Here is a 26,358-nt window from a genome sequence, read left to right as displayed (position 1 = left end):
TTCAGCTGCATCGATAAGTGTGTAAAATATCGATTACTTGCATTCAATAATTTAAATTTAATTCAAAATTTTAAATTTTCCTTTCAAAACAAAATTAAAATTATAAGATTAAAGCTTTGGTATACATATCCGGGCTCTATTCTAGCCTTTCGAAATTCCATTAGAAATATATATATATATATATATATATCTAGAAAGTCAAAAATTATTAATATAACACATTGTGAATAGAAGATAGAACTATAGGTTTTGGTGCTAAGTGACTCAAAAAGCTCACTCCATTACGTGGAAATAAATGCGTATCATTTAAAACCATTTATTTATATATTTATATATTCTATTAATCATGTGGATAATGAGATAATAGAAAAGAGAATTTACAACAAAAAAGGATTTATAGAAATACAATTTCTTATAGCAAAAATAAAACACAACTCTTTTTTTTTATTTATTAATTATTTTTTCTTATATTTATGAATTAAATTTATTTATTATTTAGAAGAAATGCATTATATTGCAATATAAAATAAAGTACAGTAGTGGGCAGTGAATCACCGAGTCAGACTCGGTAACAAATAGGATCTTCTTATCTGCCACGTGTGCTCCATTAAAATGCTTAGCCGCCGGGTTGACCATCTAGACCTCTCGTTGACCGAAGTGGGTCCCGGTGGGACCGACTGCTCGATAGAGGACTGTCACCCAACTTCGGCGCTCCCAAACCGCACCCATTTCCGGGGGTTCCTACGTGTAACCGCGCCGTGTGCACGTTCTAGAAGCAAGCTCTGCTTAAAATTCTACATAAGCGACCCTACTTCTGGGCCCAGATCGATAAGCTATTTCAGAAGTGGATTGGTGGGTCTCGAATTGGGTGTATTCAGAAATGCTTGTTTCGAATGAAACGAAAAGGACAGTAAAAAGTAGCAGCAGTAGAAGGGGGGAGAGAGGGAGAGGGGGAGAGAGAGAGAGAGAGCGAGCAGACGAAGACGAAGACGAAGACGCGGTTCCCGGCGAAGGCCCTCCACTTTCCTTCTAATTACTCCCGTCCTCTCTCTCTCTACTAGGGCTAGGGTTAGGGTTTTGTCGGAATGCGAGGACGGCCGGCGATGGCACGCCGCCGGGGTTTGGTTCGAACCCTAGCTTTAGTTCTCCTCCTCTTACTTCTCTTCGCAGTCTCGTCCTCCGCCGCAGCCGGCGGCGCCCTCGTCGCCGAGCGCGACGCCCTCCTCCAGTTCAAAGCCTCTGTCTCTTCCGACCCTGGCGGCCTCCTCCGGCTCTGGTCCTCGGCCTCCGCCGCAGGCGAGCACTGTTCCTGGTCCGGCGTCACGTGCGACGCGAACTCCCGGGTCGTCTCCCTCAACATCTCCGCTAAAGGCGGCTCCTTTCTCCCCTCATGCCCCCAATCCGTCCCCTTGCGTCGGAGCTGCCCGGATCCCGGCCGGCGGCTCGCCGGAAAGCTGAGCCCCTCCCTCGGTTCGCTTATTGAGCTCCGTGTCATCTCTTTGCCCTTCCACGCCTTCTCCGGCGAGGTTCCCCCCGAGATCTGGAAGCTGGAAAACCTAGAGGTGCTCGATCTCGAGGGCAACGGTGCGCTGTCCTGCTCGCTCCCGTCAAATTTCCCCCGTCGCTTGCGAGTCCTGAATCTGGCCTCCAACTCGATTCAAGGTGAGATCCCCCTCTCCCTCTCGAGCTCCGTAGCCCTAGAAACCCTAGACCTTTCCATAAACCAGCTCAATGGCTCCATTCCGGGGTTTCTTGGTGCTCTGCCCAATCTGAGACAGCTCTACCTTTCCTTCAATCGGCTCAGTGGTTCGATTCCGGAAGAGCTTGGAGCTAAATGCCGGAGTCTCGAGTATTTGGACTTGTCCGGGAATCTTTTGGTTGGAAGCATCCCTCGTAGCTTGGGGAATTGCAGTGCGCTCCGCTCATTATTGTTGTTCTCTAATCTATTGGATGATGTCATTCCCTCTGACCTCGGTCGGTTGAGAAAGCTTCAAGCTTTAGATGTTTCGAGGAACAGTTTGAGTGGCCCCATTCCTTCAGAGCTTGGAGGCTGCATCGAGTTATCAGTTCTTGTTCTTTCGAATCCTTATGATGCTGTGACCATTTCTGACCCTAGCTACGTTGATATTGATGATTTTAATTATTACCAAGGAGGGATCCCAAGAGGTATTGTGGTGCTGCCAAAGCTTAGAGTTCTCTGGGCACCGAGGGCAACATTGGAGGGACAGGTTCCAGACAATTGGGGTGCTTGCAAAAGCTTGGAGATGGTTAATTTGGGTGAGAATCTCTTGTCAGGTGGGATTCCGAGAGGGTTTGTGCAATGCCGTAATCTCAAATATCTGAATTTGAGCACAAATAAGCTAGCAGGTTTGATCAGTGAGGAGCTCCCTGTGCCTTGTATGGATGTCTTTGATGTCAGTGGGAATCATCTGTCTGGCTCCATCCCGATGTATAGCTTGAAGAGTTGCTCTTCCTCTCAGATCCCATTTGATGACATATCATCTGCATATCTTTCATTCTTTACATATAAGATCCGTGCAGGATTTTCATTTTCCTCTGTTGAATTTATTGGTGGTACTGTGATTTATCATAATTTTGGCCAGAACAACTTTTCTGGTACTCTGTCCTCTTTGCCGCTTGCAGCTGAGAAATTTGGAAATCAGACTATGTATGCTTTTCTGGCTGGCAGAAATAGTCTTGTTGGGCAGTTGTCAGTTAGTCTTTTTAGTAGGTGCAATGAATTAAGTGGTTCCATTATTGATCTCAGCAACAACTTTGTGTCTGGTGGAATTCCAGTTGATATTGGTGCCGTATGTCGATCTCTTGTGGATCTTGATGTTGCTGGTAATCAAATTACTGGGACAATTCCTCAAAGCATCGGACAGTTAGATAGTCTTATTGGCCTTGACTTGAGTAGCAACCGCCTCAGTGGTGAGATTCCTGCAGCCATCGAGAATCTGAAGCACCTTCAACATCTCTTGTTAGGCCACAATATCCTCAGCGGAAGGATTCCTCCTGGCTTGGATCAACTGCATTCTCTGAAGGTTTTGGATCTATCATCAAACTCTCTATCCGGTGAGATCCCTAGTGACCTTGTGAACTTGATGAATCTTACTGGTCTGTTTCTTGATAACAATAACCTTTCTGGGAAGATACCATCTGGTTTTGCTAATGTGGCATCTCTTACTATGTTTAATGTGTCATTCAACAATTTGTCTGGGCCAATACCTTTAAATGCCAGTAAAATTAAATGTGATAGTGTGCTTGGAAATCCTCTACTCCCATGTCATACAGTTTCTCTCTCTGTTCCATCATCTGACCAGCAGGGACGCAGTGGGAATTCACAAGACTATAATGATTCGGTGCCTGTTAACTCACTGAGTCCAAAAAGCAATAATGGATTCAGTTCAATTGAGATAGCCTCCATAACATCTGCAACAGCCATAGTTTCTGTCCTTCTTGCTGTGATTGTGCTCTTCATATACACAAGGAAGTGTGCACCAAGATTTGCAGCTCAGTCTGCTGGACAAAGGGAGGTTACAATTTTCACAGATATTGGGGTCCGAATTTCTTTCGAGAGTGTTGTGCGAGCAACAGGGAATTTCAATGCAAGTAATTGCATTGGGAGCGGAGGTTTTGGAGCCACTTACAAGGCAGAGATCTCACCAGGAGTATTGGTGGCTATAAAGAGACTTTCAGTTGGGAAACTTCAAGGAATTCAACAGTTTCATGCAGAGATCAAAACTCTTGGCAGATTACGGCACCCCAATCTTGTTACTTTAATAGGTTATCATCTGAGTGAGTCAGAGACGTTTCTCATATATAATTATTTGCCTGGAGGAAATCTAGAGAGGTTTATACAGGAAAGATCCAAGAGACTGATGGATTGGAGGATGCTGCATAAAATTGCTTTAGATGTTGCACGGGCACTTGCCTACCTGCATGATAGTTGTGTACCTCGGATCCTTCACCGGGATGTTAAACCAAGCAACATTTTGTTGGACAATGATTATAATGCATATCTCTCAGACTTTGGATTGGCGAGACTTCTTGGGAACTCGGAAACCCATGCGACCACTGGTGTAGCTGGAACATTTGGATATGTTGCTCCAGAATATGCAATGACCTGCCGTGTTTCTGATAAGGCTGATGTATATAGCTACGGTGTGGTATTAATGGAGTTGGTCTCGGATAAGAAAGCCTTGGATCCATCATTTTCTCCTTACGGGAATGGATTCAATATTGTTTCTTGGGCATGCATGTTGCTTCGCCAAGGTCGTGCTCGTGAGTTCTTTATCGACGGCCTGTGGGATGCCGGCCCACATGATGACTTGGTGGAGACGTTGCACCTAGCTGTTATGTGTACTGTTGATTCACTTTCTGTCAGGCCCACAATGAAGGAGGTTGTTCAGCGGCTAAAGCAACTTCAACCTCCGACCTGCTAGCACCAATAAACACGTCTTCAACACTAGGAAAAGTAAGAGTATCTCTGAGTCAAGGCCTTCAGTGCATTTTTCTCATAATCAGTTACAGTAGATTCTGTCTTGTAGATGTCGAATTTGTATAATATTTTTTTTTAGTCTTCTTTTTCCTAGTGGCTTACTAATGTACCTGCAAAGAAATGATGTAAATTAGCCATATTAATTTGGAAAATATCTCTTTTACATACATCTCTATGACTTTTGCTTCTTTGGCAATTGTGGAATTGACTGAGTTTTGAATCAGTTCCTAAGGTTCATTAACTGTTATGCTTCTGTTACATGTGCAAAACATATATTGAAAAGAAAATTGTTTTATTTTGTTTTTCGGCTACAGAGATAAATCAAATGTTTTACTGGATCAACTGTTTCTTGAAACGAATTCTGAAATGCAATGCTCCAGGCATCCACCAAGAATATAGTTAAGATAGGCCTGATTGTCATGTGTACTAGTAAGAGATGCTGTGAAGACCATCCTTTGTCTGAAATTAAAATGGTATGCAATCTTACTGGAACTGTCATTTCACTATAGTTGTATCTGTTTCTTTAGCGTAATCATTTGTTGCTAATGTATATTTTCTTATCTAATTGCTGTTACTCATTAAGAAGTTGTAGATGAAATGGAAATGGAAATATTACCTGCCACTATGATTTTTTTTTTAAAATTTTTTATTATCAGTTTCTGTCTATCAAACTTCCAATTTATGGTTGCAGGCAATACTTGCATGTAGTTAGAGCCTGTTATAGTTTAGCATATTTAGGCTACTCTGCAATACCAGTAATTTCCATTCCAACATTTACAAATTCTCCTTGCATATGTGGAGTGTGCATTTGTTTAAAGTTTCCTTACTTGTAGAGAACTGTCTTGGTCTCTCTCCAATTTTGTATCCAATCCTTCTAGAGAACATGGAATTAAGGCTATCATTGAAGGGGTAGAAACTTCTTGGTTTTGATGGGCAATTGGAAATATAGCTTATGATGTTACTTGGAAAGCCTTTTATATGCCAAAAGAACACACTGAATCTAGACACCAATTAGAAATTTTGTGTAAAAAAGCAGCAAATTTGTGTAGGCAAATTCTTTTTGGAACTTTGATGAGGTTGTATACTTCAGCCTAAAATATGGTAGGCAAATGGAAGCTGCTAAGCTCTTTCAGTTCATAATGAGATAAGAATAGTTCCATTTTATCTACCTTAGATGAAAAGTCCCTCAAGTTTATGAAATTCTCAGGCTTTCTTATGAGATAAGAACTTTTCTTTCTTGAAAAATAGTATTCTTTCTTTACAAATCTAACAATCTCTAAATTGACAGCATTTGAAAAGAAGAGTAAAGACTACATCTAAATAACTGTCTTTTTCTTGAACAATCTATCTGAATATGTTCTTCTCTTCACTGCCTTTCAGAGTCTGTCGTCCATGTTTGACGGAAACCGTGCACCTCATTTAACCAGCAATCGTACATCTCATATGGATCATGGAAGAGATTAAAGTACAAGAATTGCTTCTCGTTCCTGGAAGTGTAAGGGTGCACCCTGAGAACAACAAGAACAGAGTTGATTGGTCTTCTAATAGGTAGACAAATCATTGATACAGTGCAGTAATTGTGAAAAATAGCAAGTCTGCTCACCAGAGATGCAAATAATCTACTTGTATGAAGTTTTTCTCATTCAAAATGCAACATGGTTACCTTAGCTTATAACTAATGTCAGTATTGCTCATAAAGCTGAATGTATAAAGCCCACCAGTTCTGAAGAATCCAAAGAATGATCAAGCTAAAACTTAAAGAGATATTCCTATCATTGTAGTTTTTCACCCATAGGCCCAAGGCTCCTGTTAGTGCAGATGCTCACCTGCATATTTAAAAACATTATTTTTTTTTTCTTTTCCTTTTTTTTAAAAAAATATTCCTCTGGAATACACTAGATAAGTCTCCTTTTGACTTGATTTATACTGTACATGTATCTTGGTAGAATTATACATCATTATGATACATCTAGTAGAAACAGAACAGCTAGCTTACTGGATAGACTGGCATCATCTAGTTTTATTTTGTAAAATAGATAAGCTTTTATATGTGAAGCATATGATACAATCCTATGGATTCCCATGTGTTCAATTGCAGAACCTAGATGTGGAACAATCCAATTTAGACAGCAAGATGCCCTTTGGTGATGAATAATCTTCTGCAGAAATCTGTAGATGTAATTTTATTTAGTTTATGACATTTTCTTTGCAGAGAAAGAAGGAAAATAAAGAGAGGAAATAAAGTTTAAAAAAAGAAAGAATATCTTGGTTTGATATTAAGTAATATCCTCAAGAGACAGATAACTTATTTATTTTTTCATTTTCCTTTTGTTTGCATGAAAACAAGATCAAGAAGACTGGTGAATTATATCACATGAATTCTGTTACCAAATAACAATGCAGTCTATGTTCATCTGACCACAGTCCTTGCACTAACACATGAAACTCTGAAGGGATCACATTCAGCTCCCCTACATGGAAAAATGTCAACTGACCCAGGGCATGGTCGCCTGCACAAAGATCCGCTGTCAACTCTCAATTTGTACAACACTACAAAAAAGGAAATTTAGTTCATTCTGCACAAGAAAATGCTCAAATAGGGGTTGCACCTAGTGTTGGACATTTTCCATCATACGTCCATATCCAACCTCTATTCCACTAAATATGCACTGAACTTGGGCATCACCTGGCAACCAACTCAAACTGGAGGAGAAATTTGCAGTGGAAAGAGAGTGAGGGGGGAAAAAAAATTATCTTGGACAAAGTAGAGCCACCTTAAATGCTGCTTCACTTTGATGATTAGTTAACCATGAAATATTTACAGTTTCTGATTCATAGCGCACTCAAACATAAACCCTAAACAAGAGAAGGAAGCCTCAGAAAAGAAAATAATAGCTCCCAAGAGTGGATAACATTTGCCTTTCAATATAAAACCACAAAACTTTCTGTATGAATGTCCAAGGTGAAACTTTAGCCTAATAATTAAAGCTAGGTAAGAACTTCTATTTGCTCCTCGAACTCTTCAGAGACCACAGCTAAGAGAAATTTCCTCACTGTTCTTTTCCTCCAAAGATTAAGCACTTTGTGCTTATGAAAACAAGAACAAACGAAGTACTCATGCAAGAGAAATTGCTTTCTTTGCATACAGTTATACTACGATTGTAAGCAGGCCGATGTAGGGGGGCTGACGACGATGTGCTTAAGAGGGTTTGTGACATCACTGCCTCCGGCGTGCCTTACAAACTCAGCCGGAGTAAGGAAGTTGCCATGGCAAACACAAACTATCCTCACCTCCTCAGCTTTCTGATATTTGTAGAGGAAACCTTCAACCTTCCTACCATTGGGGCCATCCCCCTTGGTGGACACACATGGCATTTCTTCCATCATGTTCTTCTCCACAACCCCCATGCTGTTGGCTCTTCCAGAAATCCTCCACAATTGGTTTTGGTTACCTTCTGTTGTTGGAGGAGGATTCGTAGCAAATTTCCGATGATTGGTAGTTTCAGGCAAAGCTTGAAAGGTTGGAGGACTCCTTGCCTCTGTGGAACTGCTAAATCTATTGGCATTGATTCCTGAAAGCAAGTAAGATGGAAACATAAGGATCTGAGTTTGTAGACGTGGGTTTGATCTCACTGCTTTGCTAAGTAATTATGCAAAATTGGAAGGCCAGCAACAAAGGCCACCAAAAATATTGACAAATTTAAAGCACTACATCAATTCAACAAGGTTATCAACAATCTCAAATAAGGCAATATGTCCGTTGTTCTGCAAATGTATCTTTACTCTAAAATTACGATCTAAGCACTTCTCATGAGAATCCATGAAATGAACTTAAATTTCTTATGACTAGTTATATATATTTTTGTCGCTTACAATCAGTGAACAGATAAACATATGGAAGGAGACGCATACTGCTTGAATTTAATGTCGCCAGTACGACAAATTGCATCGTTCAAATTTAACAGGAAAATGTCCTCTGATTTGGATTGCAGGCTAGTAGTAGATCTGTTTTGTGTCGGCTTGCCATCAATGACAAAGATGAACATATGGAAGACACATACTGTTTAAATTTAGTGCAGCAGCTGGGACAAAACCACAGGAAAAGATCTGCCACAACAAAAACATGGCATCAGCTCTATCCAGATGTGGTTTGAGGATTTCCAATTGGCCAAAACTGGATAGAATCGATAGATTCCGCATACAGTCTGTGGGCTGTCTTTTTCGACACCCACATTGATCGTCATGAGATCATACATATGAAGTTTAAATTCAATAAATTGAAGTAACCATCCATACAAACAGGGGCTTCATCACAATGATGATCTAAAAATCTACATAGAAATATTAGCACAATAAGGACTGGAACCAATAGTAAAGAAAGCAATAACTAGTATCTAATTCACAAAAAAGAAAAGGCAGGTCGAACACAACAACTAATCTAAACTAATCTAAATAAGATGTACTCCTAGCAACTTCTTAGCCCTTCACATGAACACCATCAAAAAATTTAATACCTAAAGCAATGAAATAGCATACCAAGATGAATGCATTCGAAATAAAACTTCAAAACAACACAAGAAGAATACTAACAAGATATACCTTGCCCCTGCGGGGTGTCGAAGTCCGAAATGCCGAAGGAATTGCTCCCTTGTGAACCAATGGAAATCTGCGAGATCGGCGGGAAGCCGGTGACCGGTTGAGAAGGAGGAGGAGGAGGTGCCCGAAGAGACCTGGGAGGACTGACCCCATTCACCTTTCCCCCAAATAGGATTCCACCGAGAGACTTATCATCGCAGCCATTGATGATGCCAACCTCAAGCTTCCTTACCTTCACCGCCACGGTTGCCGCCGCACGAAAACCATCCAAATCCTCCTCTCCTTTCCCGGAGCCAGACTTGATCGAATTCTTCCTCTCCAATCTCTTCCTCTTCGCCTCCAACCTCTTCAAGCTCAGCAATTCCATCCTCTTCCTCCCCTCCTCGTCCGTCTCCGCCGGCAAAGAGCTTGTCCTCACGAGGGGTCCAGTCGCAACCATGAACTCCTTCTCTCTCGACAATAAAGACAGAGAGGCTATAGACGAAGATCTCACCAGCTTCTTCCCTTTTGGGTCCACCCCGAAGCACCCATTAAGGGAAAGACCGAGACTTAGCTCGATCTCGTCGGAATCACCTCCGGTAGCCTCCAGTTGGTCTCCGATGGAACTATTACTAGCAAAACGGCGCAAGAGATCTCTCGGGCGTCTCTCACTTCGAGAAGAAAGCCTCTGTAGCTCCCCCTCCATTACCTATTCCAAGAAGCAAGCGAAGACCTAAAAGCTATAGAGAGAAACAAAACAAAAAAAAAAAATCGATGGACTTCACTAAAAGGTTTTCAACAGGTTGAAACTTTTCTTCCGAAAAGTAGAAACCCAGATCCCGGATTCGTCTATAGATTCATGTAAGAAAAAATTTGTGAAACAGAGTAGAAAATATTTTGGAGGTAGATAAAACTGAAGCTTTCAAGGAAAGAGAGAGAAGTATAAACTTCGTCTGATTGAAAGATTTGGGTTCTCAAATCGATCAAAGGAGGCCCCAATGGAGAAATCAAAGAGAAGAAGAAGAAGAAGAAGGACAAGCCTTTCGGAGATTTCAGATCTTTTCACGCCGAGAGATGGAAGAGGAACAGGAGATGATCCAATTGGGATACCAAAAGTACCCCTACTCGTGGCCGGTGAACGCCTAAAGTTGATACACGTGTAGGCGTACAAGGACACGTGTCGTAACGGCATCGACACTTAGAGGTGGAACCAGCGGCGCCGCGCCACCCTCCTGGGCCGAAGCCGCCGGTTTCGGGCCTACTGTCGCGTGAACACGTGTCACCACAGGAGAGGCCTTTCATGCGCGACACTTGTCGTGTTATAAACCGTCCAACCTCGTGTTGCTCTCTTAGCTGTTCTCCAGACTCCACGTCACGTCCGCCTATCGATTTATATTAGTTAAATTTGACGGACGTGATCGGCTCAATTCGGCGGTGAAACAACGGCGGAATCTAAAATAGATTTTGAGGAATATATGTACATGCAAAATTGCTAGATTAAAGTAACCTGGTCTCATTAGAGGTAAAGGTAACGCATGAGAGTAATCACGACCACGTGGGCCAGAGGTATCTAGATATTAATTATGTTTTAATATATAAACTAAAACAATGTTGAATCATAATGAGTTTAAATGCACGACTCTAGTTTTTATAACGTACCAGAAGAAAATTTTGAAAGGGCTAGTTTGGTAATAAAAGGAAAATCATACGGTGCTGCAGAGAGAGAGAGAGAGAGGGGACGGGCATGGGTACCTTTTCCGGGGAGGAAAAGGGCGTGGTCGCCGCATCTCACGCAATGTAAGCAGACAGGAAAAGGAGTTGACACGTGTAGATAAGGCGGTGGGGCCCTGACAGCTCGTCCTCGTGGCCAACTTGCCTGGGCGGTGGGTACACGTGTCGGGCTCCGGGATTGGTAAGGACGGTTTTTGGTGACGTCGCCTGGAGATGCGCTCCGGTTGGGATCTTGTTGTGGACACGTCCGCATCACCGAATGTCGACGTCGCTGAAGCGGCCACGTGTCAAAGGGAGGACGAGCGTACGTTACTGTCAGAAAGGGCGAGGTGCACTTTTGAGTCCAAAGGAGTGGGGGGACAGGATCTTTTGAGAAGATTTCGGATTACTTCTTATCAAACTAGTCGTCTTTCTTTCAAACTTTATTTACCAAAATAGATCCTACTTTAAATTTTAATATTAAAACATATTTATTTTTTTAAAATTAACTCAGCATCCATAAGAACTGAAATCATCAATGCGTTGCTTTTAGACAAAAAATACCGAACAGTTTAGTAGAGTAGATCTAGTCAGTATTATATTTGAGGCATCAAATAGAAAACACTTATTAGTTCAGCTTTTTCTCTTACCGAAATTGTTGAACAGTTCAAAATAAATCATCAATTTAAATTTTAATTCTTCACAGTATATCTTAATTAATTTAATCTATGAACAAGCCAAGGCTCTTAATGAGAGCTTCTTATGATCAAAATAAATACATTAACACAAACTCATAGCATTAAGCCAAAGAAGAAAAAAAATTATTTCTGCCGATACTTTGACAGCAAAGAATGAAATAGACTACACAATTCTGCGTTCATAATTTTAAATATCTTCACAATAATATATTTTATAAATAAAATAATATATTCAGCATAAAATTATATTACTTTAATTTTTTTATATAATTTTATCTATATCTTTCTCTTGATTAGGATCATTACGTTTATCTCTTTTTTTTATCTCCGCAATATCATGTCTACAACAAACTTTGTAAGCTATTCTTCCAAATTGAACAGTATACCAAATTAACAATAAGGTGCTAAACTATCAATATTTTACGTAGAAAAAATAAAGCCACATTTTCAACTTGTTTCTCTTCTGATAGTTGGTCTAGTTTGGTATAGAAAATTTGGAGAATGGCTAGTTGGGTCAAAACTCGATTTCTGGGTGCAGCTTGCAATGTCGCAAGCTGTATAAGCTTGGGATGTGTCGAATTAATAAGACTAGGCATTGTTATTTAAAAGAATTATGGGTGCACCTTGCTAATCTTTCACATAATAAATCTCTCACAAAGTGGAGGAGATACAGGCAATTATGGCCAAACAAATGTTTTCCACTCGGTACAAGTTTCTTCCGTTCCACAGATAACCAGCAGATCTCTCAAAGTGCTACATAGATAGACAAATTAAGCAGCAACCAGTTGGGGTAGAGGAACTTTAATAGCTGCCAAACTCAAAAGCTCACTTGTAACTGACACTAGCAGCCCAGATGTGATTAAAGATTAAAAAAAAAAAGAAAAAAGATACAGTGTTTCCTAATCCGAAAAAAAAAATGGAACTGCTATTACAGTAGTAATAACCTAGTCAAAAAATGATTTATCTCAAGACTATGGATGGTGTCATTCCTAATAGGAGAACATAACATGGAAGTCATGAATAGTCAAAAAAAGGGGTGAAGGAATTCATCATTGGTAGTCTCTAAACTAAGCAAACTCTTCTCCTCTGTTCATAATCCTATGCAGAAACTGCAGTTTGGCTTGGGCCATTGAAGCGGCCAAACCTGCCATTCCCACTAGGAAATGGCCGAGGCTGATAACCATCGATAACACGTGTTGGTGCTGCCCGACCGCGGCCGGAGTAGTCAACACGGTTCCTAAATTCACTCCTTTTGTATCCGATGTTGTTTGTAAAGTTTCCACGTCCTCTGAAATTTTCACTCCTGAACCCACCTCTTCCTTGTTGGAATCGACCTCTTCCACTGCTGCCATTGCCGCTCTGAGTAACAACACCATTAATAACTGGAAAAGGAAAAACATTAGCATTGCAATCCATCCAGTGCAAAGCCGATCATTTTTTCCATCAATAAATTTAATTGGTCAAACAATGCATATTGAGGAATTAGAGAAGAAAGAAATTCTTGAACACAACTCAAATATGAGATTCCTCCAAGAGAGTTGACAGATTTCCTGACCAAACTGACATCAACCCACAGCAAATTCTTAGACAGATTAAGGATAACTAATGGATTCTAATATAAGCTATGCAGGTATTGCAACTTTGGTGATAAGCCAATCTACCTTCTTGACTACAACTTGGCTCATGCAACAGAGAGGACACTCCAGAAAGCCTAGACATGGGAATATTCCAGACAAAAGAAGAAAGGCAACTTAAGCTCAAGGTTTTTGTCTTTATCTCTACAGTATAACTAAGCCAAAAAGGCCAGTTGAAGGACTATTTAGCTCTTAACTCTTAAGGCATCGATCTCATTAAATAGTGAATAGCCTACAGATAGCTTCAAGTTACCAATTCTCAACAGTATCTTTAATTTATATCATTTAGTGAAACCATGCAACAAATAGAGGTATGTTCTATAACCTCTCCTCAGCAAGATACAGTGATAAAAGAAGCATCCTTTGGCAAATAAAATATAAATATAAACAAGTCAAACTAAAGGACCCAAACTATCACTTGCCTCGCGTAGTGGTTCTTTTCTCCTCAACAAAAGCTTGACGCCCCCCAAAATCAACAGGTGATGCCTAAGGATTCAACAGAAAATCATGATGAGCATAATACATCAGTATATTGATATGCACATGTATGAAATCTAAGGACTGAGGGAGGGAAGACAGGCCTTCTTTAGCCATTTGCCATCACTCTTTTGTTTACATTCTATCAAATATTTGGCAAACATGGTGGATGAATTGCTTCACATTTCTCAATGAAAGTATAAAAACAAAAAAGAGAAGTAAAAGGAGGGAAAGATTTCAGGTGATGAGATCAAATTACAGCAGAAATTGTTAAGGGTGAAAGTTAAACTATCCCTCAGAAGTCAGAAACTAGCAACATTTGCCAAGGCTGCAAAGTAAGAACTGAAAGATTATTTTAGTGGATAGTTATCCAGAACTCCTAATTTAAGTATACCAAGAATAATGCTCCTGTGCACATGTAAATAACATATAAAGTAATGCAGATAAAGGAAAAATCCCATTAGAAAAACTCTACATGACAAATTTGGGTTCAACCTACTCATTAGCTACTGACACCTCAACTAAATTTTGACGGATTAAGGTTTCCCTCTTCAATGTCAAAAGTGGCCTGTGCCAAATGGGAACAAGTATTAATGCCAGGAATCCGGGTTCGGTATCATATTTTAGTCTACTCTTGGCTGTAATCATATTTTAGCCAATAATTTGGGTCTATTATCATATTTAATCAACACTGCTCCCACACTCTTGGCTGTAATCAGATTGTTAGTCTAGATGTTACATCATTGAAAAATGATCCTGCATTTAAGAAGAACCATTACTGGAAGAAGAAAAGGGCAGCAGCACAGAAAAGGCTGATTTCGGTTTAATACAATAAGGAAAATGATAAGGAAGAATCAAATAATATAGTACTCAAGGAAATAAGGTTGTTGCACACATCAAACTACAGGGAGTTCTTGGTGTGGTACAAATTACTGAAGGTCAAACAGTTGCATTAAACTTGAACCGTTGTACATGGTAAGTCAGAAGTACTAACAATCTAAAAGGTTGCAGCGATGAGAAACAACTTCAAGCCTAAGTACCATACCTCAATTGCAGCTTGCATGGATTCAAGTGACTCAAACTCAACAAAGCCAAAACAAAAACGTTCAATCTGCAGAAAGGCAGTGAAATTTTTCAAAAATCAACTTGAAAACAGTAGAATCATATCTCAAGACAGTCTTCTGACCTTATGGCTTCTAACTTGGACACCACCCGGCTTGATAGGTCCAAATCTCTGAAATTCTTCCTCAACTTGTTCAGCTGTTGCATTCAGAGGCAAATTCCGGATATATACTGAATGCCCCTCCACTGCAAGGTAATAAAAGTAGAATGTTAGGACAGAACAAAAGTTATAGCAGAAGTCCAGCTATCCTATTGCTGCACTAACCATCATTATAGTTTCCATTTTCAGAGCCATTAGTGCCACTAGCAGCAGTAGTCTCTGTTGTATGGGCTGGTTTAACGGACACAACCACTGGTTTCTCTGTGCTTGCAGTAGCTGTATTGACCTTGTTGCTGGGCACAAGAACTGGTTTCTCTGTACTTGCAGTGGCTGTCTTAGCCTTATTAGGGCTCCCTTTCATGACCTTAACCTGCAATTAAAAGAGGATTAAAAATTTTTTAATAGCTAATAAGCAACACCTTTATAGTCTATTTCATTATATTATGTATGTCCAGAATCTGCATAATAAGGGTAACTTACAATCGATGCATAAGATTTCTTAGGTACTTCCTCTTGAACAAGAGGAACAACAACCTCAGAAACTTGCTCTGCATTCTTATGATTTACATGAACAATTGGGTCAACAGCAATCTCATCTTCAACCCCTGAACCACCAGTCTGTGACGGACTGATTATTTGCTCACTGTTTTCAACATCCACCTCCGAGACTGCAACTGGAATGTCAGATACATGATGCTCCTTCAGCAGAGCAGGTTCTGACAACATATACAGAAGAGTTTAAGAAGAATTAAAGAAGGGATTTCTAAGAGAATGAGAGGGTAATCCTCATACCTGGGTCAGAAGTCAAAGGAACTACTGGGGGATCACCATTTATTTCATTGACTACCATTTGATTTATGTCCCTTGGTTGCCCTTCAGTCACAAATCTAAACACATCGTTCAGCACAAAAAATCCTCCAGTTTCCTGTGGGGCAAGAAAGAATGACTGGGTGAACTTCCTCCGCACATTGTCTGCCCCAGTCAAGGATCCAGTAACCAAGATGAACACCCCATTCCTATAAGACAATTGTGAATCAGCAGTCTCTATTTCTGTGAAACAATTGCTGAAGTCCAGTGACAATATTTTGTCATTGATAGCCTGCTCAAGCATAAGAGACACAATAAATCATTGAATAGCACTTCAAATTATTGTAATAGTGCAAAACCAAAAGTAAATTATGTAACAGTACAATTGAAATGAAACATATATATGTTAGCTGATCTCCAAATTAAACAAGAACACATATATTTGTCTGATACCCAAATATGCGTAGCAACTTTTGAAAATGGAAATGCAGAAAAATGTATGCTAATACAGCTGTCACTTATAATGTTTCCGCTAACTAGCACAAAGTTGAAGGTGTACGACCCTGCAGCTAACATCTTCTATACATAGTATGAATTAAAGATAAGAATCCACATGAGATTGAGTAAGGCTAAGCATCCTAAAGTGAAAATAAATGCAGTAATTCACTGACCAAAAGAAAAACATTAAAAGGATTGATAGAACAACGTGCAAAGAATGGTAAAAGGCATAAGTTATGATTTATGAATAGACAATATACAAAGCTCTGCAATTTTAATCATATCAAATATCAAAATAATAGAAGTTTAAACGAAAATTTTATCAAAAGGAAGATTTATTGTATATGTAAAACATACTTCCATAGTGCTCACTGAGGTCATGATTCCCTCAGAATCTGGACGACCGAGAATGCTTGAATCATGATAAAACTTATAAACCTGCTCTGGTGAACGGTGAAGAACATGGTAATACTGCTGAACAAATGCATTGCCAACCTGTATAAGCAATTTAAAAGCATCATGTACATAATATGAAAGCAAACCTAGATACAATGATCAAAACAGGAGTTCATACCACTTGTGGACTTGGTGGAGGAACAGGAGTTGCAGCTTGCAACGCCATGTCTGCAATAGATTTAAAACAAATCAGGTTCCACAATTACATACTGATATTAAAATTCTATATACAAGTAGAAAAATTAGCATCCGTGTGTCATAAAAGACAGAAGAAAAACTGTTTTTTGTTACCAAAATACAAAACAAAATATCAATCCAGTGATCAACAAACTAATCATTTGCATATATAAATGGAGGAAGGGAATAATAGTTCAAAGAACCTTGTAGAACACTACAACCAAAGAGGTAAAATAAAACTAAAACACAGAATAGTAGCATTTCAATGGATCCACAAAGTGCAGAACTAGTTATCTCACGTGCACTCATATTATTCCAATCATAGTCGCCAGTTTAAACAGCATAACACAATTTTGATGGGCCATATAAAGCAAAAGGTATCACAAAATATTGGCATTCAATAAAATGGTAACTCGATAAGTAGATATAAGTTGCACAAGAACTTTACAGAAATAAAAGCTTCATAGGGAAGAAAACCTAAAAATAGGTAATCATAACCGTAATTATGAGACAATCTCTAGAGGCCCAGCAGATGAGAATCTAAGATGGTAGTTCCTCATATTTTATCTTTGTCTGACCAACAAACAGAAAAAGCTCCAAAACTTAATTAATAGGTTCATTCAGGTATATAACAAACATCCATTAAAGTGTGTTGCACGCTATATCAGATATTGCTATGTCCGTACACATATTCAAGTCCAACCGCAAATATTTTGCAGAAAAAACAAGTTATTCATCAACCATTCAGAAAACCATATATCTTATATACCAAGTTCAGGTAAATCAAGACTATAATATAATGAAGATATGATAGGAGCAAAGAATAAGAATAATGAACAAATATGGATCAAATCTATAGCTGCAATTTAGCACTGTAACGAACTATTAAGCTCAATATCACTAAGTTTCAGAGACCGAACTATATACACAGATTCCATTGATAAAAGGATTAAACCCTAATGCAAGAGAGCATTAAAACAGCCTTGGAGTAAAAAACAAAGCCTTAGTCTAAGGAACCAGCAGATCACGAATCTCAAACCTCACAAGAAAGGACAAAATCCAAACAACTCCAATGAACCGAAAATCTATCTCAACGCCAAAATAGGAAAAGATGTCTCCAAGAATAACCACAGCTAACAACACGAAAGCCCAGGTTTATTTATTTCTTTCTTTCTTTCCCGCCCTAAGCGTCACATACCCATTGAGAGAAAATAGATCAAAAACAAAAACCCTTAAAGAAAGAAATTGAGAAGAAAAAAAAAAACAACAAAACCAAAACATTGGATGAGGATCGACGAGAATGCAATGTAAAGAGGCGGAGAGGAGCAGGAGAATCTCACCCTCTTCGCGAGACGTAAGAGACGAAGGGGGATGAAGCAAACGGCGCGCCGCTGCGATCGAAACCCTAAAACGGAGAGACGAGAAGAGAGGGACGCGAAGGGGGGGAAGTAGGGGACGAAGCCTTTAAAAAGGAGTAGACGAGTGGTCTTTTGGGGGTCGGGTGGGGGGTTTTTGGTGGTAATCGTTTCCGTGTGAGTCTTGTACAAATCTTGTACCGTGTCAAGTAAGGGCGAAAACGGGTCGGATCTTCCGTATTCGAACAAATAGTATCCGAATGATTGATTATCCGTATACCCATTTAGATTAAAAATATTATAAAATTAGTAATATGAAACATTACTTTTTATATTTTTGTATTAACTTCTAATCTACCTTTCGTATATATTTACTATATATATATATATATATATATATATATATTGATACAAAATAATTCTTTATGTCCGTTTTCACTGCTAAGTCCCTGTATACAGAATTATAGGGCTTTATTCTGTTCCTATTTATTCATGAATAGCTAGCAATGGATTATTTCTCTTCTTTATTTCCCCCAGTATATGAACACAGTCTTGAAAAGAACTAGCAGTTTTTGGTTCTTGATGCAAAAATTATAATTATCCTTATCATTCATTCAAGTACAAAATGAATAGAAAATTGGCAAATTTCCGACAACATTTTTGGAGTGATCTCAAGCAATTCTGAATGCCCTACAGATTCACAATGTCATCCTGGATAACAAGTGCTTGGAAAACAGTTTGTTCTCTTGAGGCTACTCAGAAAGGCTATACATTTGAGACATTCTTGACTGTGGGCTGTAAAGGGCTTCTCTTATCTTTGTTCATGGATGCCTTAGGTGCTACGTCTAAAATTCTCTATCTAGATTTGGTAAGACTTAGCTTACTGTTTACCAAATAAATAAGAAGTGAAGTAGTTTCTAATTACCAGAAGGATAGAAGGTGGCAAAACTACATGCAAAACAGTAGTAGTTCTAGAAATACACCAAATGAAATTGATAGTAGATCAAGGTGGTCGATCTGCTTTATTTTTCTTTGTCAAAGAAGCGAGGAGCAATCCACAGTGCAGGATTAATGACCTAATGATCCATGGCTCTGAATCATACACTGAATAATTTGACTGAGTGCCTACAAATCAAGCATGATCTCGAGACTCTGATTTCTTATGGTGAGCTCCCTCCCTAGATTCCGTTAGCGCTAACATCTTGTAAGTTTCTTGGAGAAATGATTAGATTTTCATTTGGAGATCTTAGAATCACAGAGAAGAGGCTTCTGCAGAAGACTAACTAGATCTAAGAAGAAACAAAAAACAGTATCTTTCTTATGAAGAACAGAAACTAAGATGCTTTCTGGATTTCTAGTTCTTCCAAGCACCTCACAACAGTCATAAAATAGAACAAATATCAGCGTTTATGAGAATAATATCATGACAGTAACTCTACCCAGATGTTTTAAATCATGAGAAATAACACTATAGTTGGAGTCAGTCAGTATCAATTGTTTCTGCTAGATATCTGGACTTCAAACACTTGACTAGTTCTTGGGCTAAATTGGAAGTTAGTAGGTGCTCTGAATGTGCTATGATAGAGTCTGGACCATGCTATCCATAGATTTTTGCTGTTAAAGTAACATAGTACAGATTCATTAATAAGGGACCATTCTACTCTAGATTATAAGATAGGAAAGTAACATGGCATAGATTCTTTAAGAATTTTTTTCGTACATTATCTCTTAAGTGTTAGAGCCTTTGTTCACTGAATCTATTTCCACTGATCAAAGCTTTTTAACCTTCTTTTCTTTTTTCCTTTTTCTTTTCTTTTCTTCCAGATTGAACTGAACTGACTAACTTGTGGCTCATTATTGAGTTACAACAAGGAAACAAATAGGAGTTTGGTTTGTGTACTAGATCCACATTAGAAGTTTGATGTGTTTGGATTGAGTTGAATTGAGTCCACATTGGAACTTTCTATTTATGGAAAGCCCATCTTTTGCATATTTTTAGGGCCGTTTAATAAAGCATAATGAAGTGGATGAGGAGGCTTATCCGAAGATAAAACCCCACTTTATAATGAAATTTTTTGCCAAATAGGGGATGAAAAAATGAGTTAAACCCCACTTTTGAGATAGCTTTATGTCAGTTTTAGCTAACATAAGAAAATTTAGGATATCTCGCCCATTTATCCCAACTTTTTATATAACTTAATTATCCTTCCCAGTAGCCAAATTACTGGATTATAATATGAGTATATTATATATTTATAATAACTATAATAATATTACTAAATTACAGTGCGACTTTAATATAATATAATATTAGATTTGTAGTTAAAATGTTTATTTGTGATAGTATCAATGTTGCGTAAATTATAATGAATTAAATTAAATTATTTGTTTGGCTAGAAATCCTAAAAATGATTAAGATATGTTAATATAAGTATTTTCTAACATAAAACTATGATTTTTATTTAATTTTAAATATTTGTTTTATCTTTCTCTAGAAAATGATAAATTTTTATTTATATTAAACTATAAAAAAATAATAAGATCAATTATCTTATCCACAAAATTTACAACCAAATACAGCTTAAGCATTTATTCTCCTTTTTGCAACAAATATTTGAAAAATAAAAATAAAAATAACCTCTTTTTTTTCTTAATTTCGGGCTTATCCCATTGTCAAAGGGCCCTAATGGCACGAAGTATACAACAAATATATATATATATATATATATATATATATATATATATATCATAAATATACGTCTTCAAAACTATATGAGCTAGAAATATTATCTCAATCGAGAACTTTGAATCTTTGCAATTAAGCAATTGATTCCTTCCTTAGTGCCATCTTGAGATGAATTTTTTTTTGTTAGGGTTTTTGTGAAGGTAGTGTGACATCGGAGTGCAGTGCAAGTTGGGCATGTGTTCTTATCCAACGTAGTATTAACATGAGATCAAATTAATAAAGAAGTGCCATATATATATATAGAGAGAGAGAGAGAGAGAGAGAGAGAGAGAGAGAGAGATCATAGCAATTTGGTGATAGTCCAGCGAGGGACAACCATCAATTTCCTACCATCTCTGTCACCGGTTGGTTAGGTGGAAAAATAAGTGCCTTTATTTGGAGTAATGGCTACACTTAGTACAGTTGCTCAACATCACCAAACTGTACCTCCACTGCATCATATTATCCATTTGGCTGCGCCTAGCTTTAATTGCATATATATGTATGTCTGTAATCTCTTAATTAAAAAAATATATGCATATATATAAATAAATAAGAGGAAATAATAGAAGAGAAATCTTGGAGAAGCATTAATGTTAGTATTAAAAATATTGTATTATGTTGGACAGATGCGTCAGGAGAGAAGGTTCAGAAGTTGCAGCACACTAATAATGAGCAGGAAGGATCATACTGAATGAAGGTTAATGAAATGAATCTGCTAAGGAATCTATTTACTGAACTAAGATTTATTCTTTTTCTTTTTTTGTAGGCACTTGGTTTTTATTTTTGCTTTGTATGTAGTGGAATTATCTTTGAAATAGGTGATGTTATAGTTATTATTGGTGGCCAGTGGTAACTGGTGTTTGGAATTTTTTTGTTGGTCGGAACACTGAGATGTTCTTAGATGTAATAGGTGGGTGTAGTTTGTGGTGTTTAGTTTTGAGAAAGCAGATAATGTATTGTTTTAAGTTTGTTTTGTTACCTGATAAATAGGCTTTGTAGAGTGTTCGATTGTATATGGGGAACTTGGGATTTGAGGAAATGCAATGTAAAAATTAAAAGAAATATTTTCCAGGTAATTATTATAGTAGCAATATACTCATCACTATTCTTGCATTAAACTAGGAAATTAAGCAGGCTCTCATAAACAGAAAGGAAAGGGAAATTGTGCATGTTAATTAGAGTAGAAAGTCCATGTAGGCTCAAAACTCTAATATTCAAATACACTAACAGATCTTCTTTTTAATAACAACAATGATAATAATAATAATAATAATAATATAACTCGCTTATATATGATATTTAATTTCAAAGAGAGACCAAAATAAGATGCAGCAATCGCAAAGCTAACTGGCGAAATAAATGCATATAATAACCGACAACCTTACAGGTCCATGGCTCCATGCCTTTCTAGATTTAAATCCGACAGAGAACGACATCCACAGATCCACCGGCCTCACTGTTACTGAACTGTTTGTACTCAATCATTTGATCTGATCACTTGACAAAACTATTCTACTGTTCAATTAGTTTGATCATGTTGCAAACGTGCACTTTGTACATCCTAATCCTACCACAAAAAATCAAATAACAAGAGAAGATAACCATTGATCAGTAATTCTAATGCATTAGATTTCGGTTTCAAACAAACTCCATTGAGTAAATATTCTATTTTATATTAATACATTGAGTAAATATTCTATTTTCTAATATATTTAAATTTATTTATTTTTACTTCACGTCTTGTTTCTTATACTTTTTGTTGCAGTGTTCTGAGGATGCTTTTATAGCCTTTAAAGAGAATTCTTAGGAGATAACAATATTTTTATGATGACATTTTACCATTTACAGTAGATTCATGTTGCAGTAGAATGCCAATAGCCCAATAGTCTCTCACTAAGGCTTCAAGCCTCAATAGTATTTCATATAATATCAACTCCTGTCACGCTCATGAATTACCAGTGAACTGCATGCTTTTGGGACCATTCTCTTTTGGCCCAAGGCCTGTTCAACTTGGCATCTTTTACCTCTCTCTCTCTCTCTCTCTCTCTCTCTCTCTCTCTCTCTCTCTGTACGTCTATCTGTGTGTGTGTGTGTGTCTCTCTCCCTGTAGAAGCTTTGGCCTTTTTGGCTTTCCATGTGAAATCATAAGCTCCTGCAGATGATATATATATATATATATATATATAGGAACCCCACAACTTTGGTGTTTGAGAGCTGTGAAGAAATGAAAAGAAGACATCTTTCTTCAAATATACCAGGAGATGGGACAGGAAACAGCAGCAATCCATGTTCCTAGGGTTCCAATCGCATGGGGCAAGTAGAGCTGCATAAATAAAAGGGAGAACATCTGCATAGTTTTTTAATTTTATTATTTCCTTTTCTCTCCCTCCAAAGATCATCTTTCACCATCATAACTACAAAAGTTACTGGAAATATTCCAAAGTTGTATACTACACTACTTGTACTACTTTTCATACTTCTGAAGCTCATCTGAGAAAAGAGAGGCTTAAAGATAAATAAAATATCTTTCTTTTTCATGTTTATAGTTTCCCTACATATCTGAGCAGATGAACTGCTTGTCCTTTTCCATAGCCAATGGAGGATTATGAAACAAGAGAGGATCCCAAGGAGGATATAGGAATATATATATATATATATATATATATATATATATACGTATATATACGATTTACTAGCTAGGGGTAAAAATGATGTGTCTCAACAACTTGTTCGTTGAGATTTAACTTTTCTAGGAGCAATCTCTTTGAACCTTCAACATGGCCACGCTTGGCCACGCTTTCATGTGGTTGTCTTCCTCTTCGACTGACCATTATTGGGTGTGCAGTACAAGTTGATCAAGCTTACAGGCTCCCATATGCACTCTTAACATCAAGAAATTAATACGAAAGGAATTGGATATCAGTTTGGAATGCTGTCCACGTCGGCTAGATGTTGAATGCTATCCCCTGTGCTTGCAATAACGAGCCGTAACAGATATATAGACTCCACTACAAGATGCTTTGATCTGCTTGCAACCTACCATTACACTTCAGTTTGTTTTTCTACAAAGTTGCTAAGCAAAGCAAAATTGCAAGTTGTGTGGTCCTCCGGCATCAGTGTATAAAGAGGTAGGTTTAAGTTGGTCCCTGTGCTAGAGGGTACCTTCCTAGGGTGCCTACGTGGTAAATTCATTTGATGTGGTCACTTACTTGCACTGCTTTTTAATCTTTTCCTTTAAATTCAACTTTGGCTTTGACACGTTGACTGAAGATTATTGCTCCTCATCTCCATTGCGGTCTTGATTTTTTTCACTGTACTTTATTGTTTTTATATTCTTGCTTTGACCTTGATTACTTTAATACTCACCATCAAAGTAATTAGTCCAAGTGGTTCGTTTCCATGTAGTCAATCTCATCTATTACACCTTAAATTCTGAACCATTTTACTTGCTTGCTTGGTTTTTAGTTAGCTTCTGAGTAGATGTCATTAATACATGGCATGCGTCTTTAACTTTACACTTCTGAACAGCACAGTAAAGACAGTTTGCATTCTGCAAACATAGCTCATGATTGACTGTTGCTCGATCGAAATATATATATATATATATATATATATATAGAGAGAGAGAGAGAGAGAGAGAGAGAGAGAGAGAGAGAGAGAGTTTTGGTTTTATTATGATCACCAGATATATAGTAAAAATTAAGAACAACCTCTTTATTCAAGGAAAGATTCTACTGCATTATATACTTAGTATTACATTACTCAAAATAGACAAATATCTTTTTTAAGGTAAGACCAACTTACCCTTGTCCATAAAGTGGTAGTTGTGGGATGAATTGAGCATAGTAGGATGAAATTGACATTGGCCCATCAATTTGATAAGCATAAATAAGCACCACATCTTCACGAATGCGCGATAGCTTTCCTTTCTAGGGTTTCTGCAAATCCAGCATCGCCTTCTACCTCTGGTAAAAGCACAACCTCTTGGGGTGTTGTAGATCAGCAGAAAGGCAGACTAAATCCAGTCCTGCAGGCAAAAGGACAGGCTAGGTTTCAGTAAACTAGCAGATGCAAGCTTCCCCACTCTCTGCCTTGTTTTTCACTGAAGAAGATTATCGAAATTTCAAAGGATTCAAGCTTCATGTAAGTAACACTCATACTAGTTTCTGTTACTGCAAACAGCAAAGAAGAGAGATAGATATATATATATATATATATATATATATATATATATAGCCCTTTGATGATCTGATTTATACCTGCTGTTGTTTAATTTTATTTTGTTTGAGGCCGATATCTTCATAGCAGGATGATAATATCTTTATTCTTGCCGTATTTTCGATTAGATTAAACACTGCCTTGCCTCTTTTTAATTTGTGGTATGAACAATAGCAACAAAAATAATAATTTTCTACTAAATTTCGTGACGAAAAGATTCCGGATGTACGCTAAAGTATTCTTCTTCTCATTTCTTGTTATTAATAATCCAGTCTTTCATCACTGAACTCCGATCCATCCAAGTAGGTGTTGCAAATCTGAATTAATTCTCGTGGGAGATCTTCCCATCATAAACCTGTAGTAGGGGTGAGATGTCATCTCTTATTTAATTTGCTTCACCCTTTGTATACTCTCTTCTTAATTAATCTTCCTTCCTGAGGTATTTAAGCTGCGCCTTTGCACAGATATATTAGCATGCAGCTCTAGTTATATTAAAAAGATTCAGCAGCGTGCCCTTGATGATGATGAAGCGAGTTTACTTCTCTTACTTATGAAGAATATCTCAGCTGTTTCAATCTATTCGATTACATAGGATTGATCGATCGATGATGAGAATTTTAAGATGATCATAAACTCCGGAGAAGAAGCGAGCTTTACTAATAATACTCAAGAAGGTGGCTCTTATGATGATAAAGCATCAACAAGTTCAAGGCTTACTTCAGCTCTAAAAAGCCAAAGAATTGTTCGAGTATCGCGGGTATTTGGAGGAAAAGATCGACACACCAAAGTCAGTACTGTAAGAGGCTTGCGAGATCGGCGCGTCAGGCTATCGGTGCCCACTGCGATTCAATTGTATGATCTTCAAGATAAACTAGGACTCAATCAACCAAGCAAAGTTGTAGACTGGCTTCTAGACGCCGCGCAGCATGAGATCGACAAGCTTCCTCCACTCCAAATGCCACCGGGAAATTTCATCCAATTCCCTCAGATGGTTCCGCACGAAGCGCCTCAGCAACCTACCGGCGGTGATCGTACCGATGTTGTCAGTTATAGTAGAGCTCAACAGCTAGCCGTATCATCCAGCATGGCAAATGGCAATGTGTTCAATAACAATAATGTTGATGTAGATCTAATGGCATTGCCCAAATCGACAGCTACATATTGGAGTACTGCAGACACTAATCATATGAGGATGAACCCAAAAGAAGCTACGAGGGAAGCAAGCATCGATCAGCAAGATAACATTACTAGAGGAAATGACACAGTAATGCAGGCTTCTGGGGCGCCATACACTTCTTATCA

The 26,358-nt window shown here is 38.1% G+C and overlaps 3 protein-coding genes across 4 annotated transcripts; 1 reads left to right on the top strand and 2 right to left on the bottom strand.

Annotated features, from left to right (window-relative positions):
- The first annotated feature begins 880 nt into the window (after nt 1–880).
- LOC140775011 (LRR receptor-like serine/threonine-protein kinase RPK2) lies at nt 881–6,468 on the top strand. Of its 2 annotated transcripts, XR_012106677.1 has the most exons (3): nt 881–4,477; nt 4,816–4,974; nt 5,882–6,468. XR_012106677.1 is itself a non-coding variant. In XM_073118230.1 (2 exons), exon 1 carries the CDS (start codon nt 1,086–1,088, stop codon nt 4,443–4,445), a length of 3,360 nt encoding a protein of 1,119 aa, XP_072974331.1. In that variant the 5' UTR covers nt 881–1,085; the 3' UTR covers nt 4,446–4,477; nt 5,882–6,465. The 2 variants fall into 2 exon arrangements, 1 of the variants encoding a protein (XP_072974331.1); XM_073118230.1 differs by lacking the exon at nt 4,816–4,974 and having other exon boundaries at nt 5,882–6,465.
- A 668-nt stretch (nt 6,469–7,136) lies between these two features.
- On the bottom strand, nt 7,137–10,169 carry LOC140775012 (ninja-family protein AFP3-like). The gene is made up of 2 exons (XM_073118231.1): nt 9,101–10,169; nt 7,137–8,073 (listed from the first exon to the last, which is right to left on the bottom strand). The coding sequence occupies exons 1-2, from the start codon at nt 9,780–9,782 to the stop codon at nt 7,655–7,657; spliced, it is 1,101 nt and encodes a 366-aa protein (XP_072974332.1). The 5' UTR covers nt 9,783–10,169; the 3' UTR covers nt 7,137–7,654.
- A 1,945-nt stretch (nt 10,170–12,114) lies between these two features.
- LOC140774658 (nuclear transport factor 2-like) lies at nt 12,115–18,250 on the bottom strand. The gene is made up of 10 exons (XM_073117734.1): nt 18,096–18,250; nt 16,697–16,746; nt 16,480–16,617; nt 15,610–15,916; nt 15,298–15,533; nt 14,983–15,187; nt 14,782–14,903; nt 14,641–14,706; nt 13,541–13,604; nt 12,115–12,866 (listed from the first exon to the last, which is right to left on the bottom strand). The coding sequence occupies exons 2-10, from the start codon at nt 16,742–16,744 to the stop codon at nt 12,583–12,585; spliced, it is 1,470 nt and encodes a 489-aa protein (XP_072973835.1). The 5' UTR covers nt 16,745–16,746; nt 18,096–18,250; the 3' UTR covers nt 12,115–12,582.
- Nucleotides 18,251–26,358: the final 8,108 nt, after the last annotated feature.

The sequence above is a fragment of the Typha angustifolia genome, chromosome 13 (assembly GCF_048772165.1).
Source record: "Typha angustifolia cultivar Huaian chromosome 13, ASM4877216v1, whole genome shotgun sequence".
Lineage (NCBI taxonomy): Eukaryota > Viridiplantae > Streptophyta > Magnoliopsida > Poales > Typhaceae > Typha > Typha angustifolia.
This window is presented reverse-complemented; position numbering and strand designations above follow the sequence as displayed.

Bases quoted from the DNA above. Each gene is read 5' to 3' on its own strand.
- LOC140775011 (XM_073118230.1), top strand. From the start codon at position 1,086: ATGCGAGGACGGCCGGCGATGGCACGCCGCCGGGGTTTGGTTCGAACC.
- LOC140775012 (XM_073118231.1), bottom strand. From the start codon at position 9,782: ATGGAGGGGGAGCTACAGAGGCTTTCTTCTCGAAGTGAGAGACGCCCG. The intron at 8,074-9,100 runs GTATATCTTGTT...ACTTGCTTTCAG, and splicing joins CGACACCCCGCAGGGGCAAG to GAATCAATGCCAATAGATTT.
- LOC140774658 (XM_073117734.1), bottom strand. From the start codon at position 16,744: ATGGCGTTGCAAGCTGCAACTCCTGTTCCTCCACCAAGTCCACAAGTG. The intron at 15,917-16,479 runs GTATGTTTTACA...ATGCTTGAGCAG, and splicing joins CCTCAGTGAGCACTATGGAA to GCTATCAATGACAAAATATT. The intron at 14,707-14,781 runs GTCAGAAGACTG...GCCTTTCTGCAG, and splicing joins TCCAAGTTAGAAGCCATAAG to ATTGAACGTTTTTGTTTTGG.